The sequence below is a fragment of the Hyperolius riggenbachi genome, chromosome 1, assembly GCF_040937935.1.
Source record: "Hyperolius riggenbachi isolate aHypRig1 chromosome 1, aHypRig1.pri, whole genome shotgun sequence".
NCBI classification, from domain to species: domain Eukaryota; kingdom Metazoa; phylum Chordata; class Amphibia; order Anura; family Hyperoliidae; genus Hyperolius; species Hyperolius riggenbachi.
Window position 1 is genome coordinate 52,941,201 of NC_090646.1, and position 7,332 is coordinate 52,948,532.

General features: G+C 39.1%; 1 protein-coding gene across 1 annotated transcript in view; it reads left to right on the forward strand.

Annotated features, from left to right (window-relative positions):
• Positions 1-5,317, forward strand: part of CYP26B1 (cytochrome P450 family 26 subfamily B member 1) — a 61,631-nt gene extending 56,314 nt beyond the window's left edge. Inside the window, exon 6 of the mRNA XM_068274286.1 lies at positions 150-5,317. Coding sequence (XP_068130387.1) covers positions 150-542 — 393 coding nt within the window. The 3' untranslated portion in view covers positions 543-5,317. The remainder of the gene's footprint in view (positions 1-149) is intronic.
• The last annotated feature ends 2,015 nt before the right edge of the window (positions 5,318-7,332 follow it).

The following is a 7,332-nucleotide window of genomic DNA, read 5'->3' on the forward strand; positions in this document are numbered from 1 at the left end:
TAAAATGAGGTAGTTTAAAGGAATCCATAGAGCCAGAGGTTGTCTTAGTTGCAATTGTAATTTATCACCTTTAGAAACTGTATTGTACGTTTTCTTTTGGTTTTGATTTTAGTAACGCTGATATTAACAGAGAACTTGTATCTCCCCAGGGTTTCCAAATCCCTAAAGGATGGAGCGTCTTGTACAGCATCCGGGATACCCATGACACTGCTCCAGTCTTCAAGGATGTTGATGTCTTTGACCCAGATCGTTTCGGGCAAGACCGCACAGAAGACAAAGATGGCAGGTTCCATTACCTGCCTTTTGGAGGTGGAGTACGGAACTGTTTGGGTAAACAGCTGGCCAAGCTTTTCTTGAAGACCTTGGCTATTGAGTTGGCTAGCATGAGCAGGTTTGAGCTGGCCACGAGAACTTTCCCAAAAGTTATGCCAGTCCCTGTGGTCCATCCATCTAGTGAACTGAAGGTCCGGTTTTATGGACTTGATTCCAACCAAAATGAAATTGTGACGGAAACAGAAGCCATGCTGGGTGCAACGGTGTAGCCTTTATTTTTTTTTCAGCATCTTTCTACTAAGAGGAAAACAAGCAGGTAAATAAGCACACAGTTGAAAAACAAAAGCTAGACAGTAACGAGAAAGAAAAAAATATATCCATGAACGATACTAACTTAAATATACCGAGCCACCAAACAGTGACTATATTTCTGTGGAATGTTTAACTTAAATATATTAACATATATACATCAAAAGGACAAAAAATGGATCCAGGTCCTCTCACTACGAATCCTGCTGCAGAAAAAGGATGCCTGGAGATCACTGGCTGAAGAAGGACTTCCTTTAAGGATTTGTTAGAGAGCTGGTGGATCTCCTTGTTGAGGGGTTCTTGGGCGGTCTCCTGATGTTTACAAGACCTCCCTCTATTGTTGCTTTCTTGTCTTTACTCCAAAAGTTGTTTCAGTGTTACATATATCAGGGATACCAGGATTTCCTACTCGTATTTTATACCTGCCTTACTTTATTGTCTGTGAGATTGAAGTTAAAAACAAAAAAAAGCCTTCCAAGAGAAGTTTGTAGTGACGGAGCATTGTGTGTCCTTTAGCAGTCATAGGGTTTACAGGAGGGGGCTATCTGGAAAGGATGACCCAGCTAATGCGATGGAATCAGAAAGTGTTTTCTGGCTAGGTGTTTAATAAAAAAATAAATAAATAAAAAAAAGGTGGACACCACTTCTACGTTTCATGAATATACCTGCACCTGCAAAATAGGTTAATTCGTTCAGATTAATCTGTTACCTTGGACATGCTCCAGAGTCCAAAATATGTGACTATGTGACCATGATCATGTGTTGGAGTGCAAATTAATGTGCAACCATGGTCCTGCTACAGAACGTCACCATGATTCTGCTCCAGAGCTGAAAATATTGTGACCATGGTCATCTTTGAGACTAGAAAAAATGGCCAAGAACCACACCTAGAAGGCGGAGGCAAATGATTGTAGAAATAATTTTAGAACATGGTTGAATGTTCTGCCCATGATGAATGAAAAGCTATCATTACATGTGAACAGCATGTGACAATATATACATTTCAGTTTACTTTCCTTTTCTATTTTCCATGGTCAAGTTAACTCTAAATATTGGAGGCCAGTGCCTTAATTTCACAACATCTACTACTGTCTAAAAAAGAAAAAAAAACAAAAAAAAAAAACCGATCCCTCCATAAGCTTTGAATCAGGACTCATTTATGTAACCTATATTTAATCACTTTTTTTCTTAATAACCAGTGGCCTTTCAACGTACAGGGTCGTCAAGAGATTTAAACAATCAGATGTATTTTTAATGAATGTTTTATACCAGCCGTATACATCAGGTTTGTGTGAGAACGTTGGCCATAGTCTTATAGACTTTTCAGTAACCAAGTTTGAGTGAGCTACCTAAGACTCTAAACTAGCTTAGCTGGGAAACTTAAAGCTGTCCAAACACTCCAGAAATCAGTGCTTGCTTTCATAAGTTGAGTTTTTCGAATTGCCCTTGAAAAATGTTCCAGCGGAAAATAGTAAACCTGTCTAGAAGGTCCAATGTCTCAAATTTTGTTGAATTATGTAACGGTGCCTACAAACAGTCCATGTGGACCTGTTGTACCAAACCACGAGGTGTATTCTCAAATAATCGGACAAACATGAAAGTCTTGTTCTTTTTCACCATACCAAAATCCCTTTGAATCAGAACAGAACACCTTCAACAGTTCCATTTTCTTAGTTCCTTCAAGGACACCCCACAAGTGGATGTTATTTTTTTTATCTCCATCCCCTGGATGGAGATAAATTGGGTCAATTGGGTATTTAGAAGTGGCTTTTTTGGAATTTAAAACAATTCGAAGATGAAGAGTTTGATAGACCATCATGTTTATATTTTTAACTTCACACTCCAAAAGCATTGTTTGGACCCTTAACGACTTATTTCTATTCAACAAGCACTTGATTGTTTTGTTTCAGAATACATTAGTAAATTGGGTAGCATTTTTTTTTTATTATTTGCTTTTGCCTTAAACCATTTTCTTTCTAATTTCCTATATTTGTTTGTACTTAAATCTGAACTCCAGGCAAGCAGTTAAATACACAGTAAAAGTATATGTGCAATGATGGAACTGATTTGTAATTCCAAGAAGTCTTAAAGCGGATCCGAGATGAAAAACGAACTATAACAAGTAACTTCTCTATATAACTTATCTAAAATTTAGATAGTTTACACAGCAAATCTAGCTGCAAACAGTTTTAACAGTAGATGATTATTTCTTCCTGTGATACAATGAGAGCGGCCATGTTCTGCTTGTGATCATTACACAGAGGCAAGCTGCTCTGCATCTCCAGCCCACAGCCTGTGAAAACTTCTCTCCCCTCTTCTCCCCCCTCCCCCTGCATCTGAAATCTCTGGCTAGTAACATCTCCTCCTCCTCCTGTCCAGACTGAGCTCCCATAAGCCCTTGCTACATCTGTTTAAAAGTGCCAAGGCACTGGAGCTGTGGGCGAGGCTTGTTTAGTTTATAGGGAATTAGAGCATTCAAATTAAAAAAAAAAAGTATTGGGCTTGAGGAATGCCCTATAAACTAAATGAAAGGAACACAATTATGCAATGAGTAAAAGTTTATCTCCGATCCACTTTAAGTATTCTGGCCCCCCTCCTGCAGATTAGCAGTGTGGCATAGGCATACTACAACCTCAGTTTTCTGGTTGGACAATACTGATTAGCAGCCCTCCCACTTCCAACCTGTGTCACATCTATGTGATACCGCGACAGAATTGATTAAATGTTTGCCTGGAGTCGAGCTATAAACGAATTCCCAGCATCAGATCTTCAGGAAAGCCTGGATTCGTGTATATGTGGATAGTATGTTAGCCAATACTACATTAAGCTAGATTATAAAGGAATAGATTTAAGGTGGAAATATATCAATCACTGGAGTGCAACCTTTTTACACTACCCTGTGTATTATTTATATAATATTTATTCACTATATAAAAAAAGTAAATAAGTAAAAAAAAAATACAGGTGGGACGAGACTTATCGTTTGCCCCGACTGTAGAGTTTTGAAGAGGAGCAGTTAGCAGTGTTGACATATAAGCTTTTTTTTAACAGGGATTTTTTTTATTTTCAATACTAAAATAATAGTTCAAAGTGTCAACTCTCATGGGTATAATTTACTGGGCAATAGCAAGTATCTGTGGAATCCAGTCACTGGGCCCACCACAGAGAAGGACCAAACGCTGGAAGCCCACAGGTCAGACAACTAGAGTAAATACGCCAAGTTCAACTAGACTTCTCTAGACTAGACAACAAGGCATTTCTTCACTCCTCCAAGGTGGCTTCCTCTGCTCAGATTGGAAGGCTTATAGCACCCATGTTTATATGGGCAATTCAGTTGCTTTACTAGAGGCCTAGTGGGGGGAAACTAAACTGAGGGTGTGAAAACTATCTCCATAATGAACGTAATCTGCTCACCAAGCAATCATGAAACATATTATGAAGATAAAGCTTGTTTAAGATGTAAACTATTGTTACACCGCAGTATTGTTTATAGACAAGTGGTGTTGAAGGCCCCCAGATTGATATACGAGTTGGCCTCTTTATCCCTTTTGCCGACTAGATATCTTCTCTGTCCACAGGGTTCATCACCATGTCCTCAGATGAGGGTCTCTTGCCCTTAAAGTAGGGATGGTCAATAGCAGATGCACTTCTGTTTTTTTGGGGTTACATGTAATATGCATTAAATTTGTACACAAGTCAGAATTATGAACATCTCATTGACTATCTGTTCCTTGAGGTGAAGGAGTACTGCAGAGCCTTGACTCATAGTTACCCCTCCTATAGAAGGTCTACAGAGTTCTGCCCTGCAGAGTGGGTTTTTTTGTGTTGAGCCATGAATAATGAAGAAGTCCAGTTGAATTTGCCTAATTTATACTCTATGTAACTTGACCTAGATAACTAAAACCATTAGACACATCAGAGCTCAGATGTATATTCCTATATAGATGTTCATCTGCTTGACTATCTTTATAGCTTTATAGAAGACAGATTTATCAGAAGGTAGATGTGCAGCATGGTTGGATGTCCACTGTCGCCACTCGACATCCGAGCTCTCAGTGAGCTGCTGCATTGTTGTTTATTCACCAGATTCCCCATGCTGGTCGGTTTGGACTGAGGTCCTAAATAACTTTCTCGAGGCTTCGTCAAAAGTTTCGCTATTCCTCACTATATGGTTTATCAAGCAGCAAAGATTCATTGTCCTGCAAGAAGTTTGCAGATTAAGCACTTTGAATGTCATTTTTTTTAAATTTGTTTTTGTTTTTCATTTGTGCAGTCCATGGACTAATAATTCTCTGTAATATTTTATACACAAACCTTTGCTGACTGTTTTTTTTTTTTTTTTCTTTCTGTTTTTGACTATAAAATATTATAAGTGCTATTTTTGTTATATTTCAAATAGATATTTAGTATAAAGTTGTTTTTCCCATCGTTCCCTGCCTCCCCAGCCCCCTGTTGTTAAATAATTGTTATTTAGTAAAGTATGAGTTTCACGCTATTTGTAAACAGTGTCCAGATATTAATATGTTTATATTGTAGTCATTTTTAATATTAAGAGAAGCACTTGCTATTTTTTTTGTTTTTGGTTTTTTTGGTCTTGCGTTGTTGCCTGATGATGTTTATTATTATTATTTTTGTTTTCTTTTTTGTATGTAATGTGGTTTCTGATGTATGTATATAATATCATGTGTCATATATTAAAAATTAATGTTGTGTATTTTGTGATCTTTAAAATAATCAGTACAATTTTATAGAATTCCATAATAAAAGAAAAAAATAAAATAAAGCGGCATTTTTTTGTATTTTATTCATGTTAAAGTAGCAGTCTTAATACAGTTAAACCTCCATTAACCAAAAGTCTCAAGCAACTAGAAAAAAAAAATCTTGGCCTTGTAGGATGCATAGATGTATGTTTACACCTCTTTATACAGTAATAAACCTGTGTTACTTTAAAGAAAACCAGAGACAAACAAAAATAAAAGCTTTATACATACCTGGGGCTTCCTCCAGCCTCATCTGCACGGATCGCTCCCACGTCGCCGTCCTCAGTCTTCTGCCTCTTCTGTACCAGGTCCCGTAACTTCGGCATTCGCAGCCAGTTTGACGCATGCGCAGTGCACTCCCTCCGTCTCTCTCTGGTGGAGAATAGTACTGCGTCTGCACTGTACTATTCTCCACCGGAGACAGATAGAGGGAGCACACTGCACTTATGTCGACTGGCCGCGACTGCCCGAAGTTACAAGACCCGGTACCGAAGAGTTCTCCCTCTTCGGTACCGGTCCCGTAACTTTGGGCAGTCTCCTCCAGTTGACATAAGCGCAGTGCGCTCCCTCTATCTTTCTCCGGACTGAGGACGGCGGTGTGGGAGCGTTCCATAGGGATGGGGCTAGGCAGGTATGTATAAGTCTTATATTTTTGTTTGTCTTTAAGTCTGTCCTTTATCCTAACTTGTTTTTAACCACTTAAGGACCGAGGTGATAGAGATCTACGCCCTCTTTTGATGGGCTCCTGGCTGGCAGGGCGTAGATCTCTATCACCGGCGCCGCCGCTCCCCGCCGCGATCGTGCGCACCGAACCGGCTGCACTTAGCTGTCTTATGACAGCTAAGGCTTCCGGGTATCGGCAGGAGCCGTCACTGATTGGCTCCCTGCCGTGTGATCGCTGTGAGCCAATCACAGCGATCACCCTCCGAAAGGCAACATAGTTGCCGTTCCGCCTCCCTCTCCGCCTCCCTCTCCCTGTCACTGTGGATCTTGTGTGACAGGGAGAGACGCACAGCCTGCAGCCGTGACAGGCTGTGCGATTTTAGTGTAAAAAAAAAATCTTTTTTATATCCAGATCTCCCCCAACCACCTATATATATATATATATATATATATATATATATATATATATATAGATAGATAGATAGATAGATAGATAGATAGATAGATAGATAGATAGAGAGAGAGAGAGAGAGAGAGAGAGAGAGAGAGAGAGAGAGAGAGAGAGAGAGAGAGAGAGAGAGAGAGAGAGAGAGAGATATATATATAGATATATATAGATATATATAGATATATATAGATATATATAGATATATATAGATATATATAGATATATATAGATATATATAGATATATATAGATATAGATATATATAGATATATAGATATATAGATCTATATATATATATATATATATATATATATATATATATATATCTATATATATATATATATATATATATATATATATATATATATATATATATATATATATATATATATATATATATATATATATATAGATCTATATATATATATATATATATATATATATATAGATCTATATATATTTTACTGGATTGTGATTTTAACCACTTGCTGACCGCCCCTACGCGGCGGCAAAGTGGAGCCCGCAACGACCGCAATACGCTGATACGGCGGCGGCTCGTTGCGGGCTAGCTGGCCGGGGATCGCACGCTGGATGTGCCCGCCCGCGACGTCAACCCTCCAGCCAGGTTGTTAACCCCCGATCTGCCGCATGTAAAGCAGATAATACGCTTTGTAATGTATACAAAGCGTATTATACAGGCTGCCTCCTGCCCTGGTGGTCCCAGTGATTAAGGGACCACCAGGGCAGGTTGCAGCCCTCCTAGTAAGTACCCAAGCACACTGATCCTACCCCCTGATCGCCCACTGCACCCATCAGACCCCCCCTGCCCACCCCTCAGACACCTGTTTGCACCCAATCACCCCCCTAATCACCCATTAAT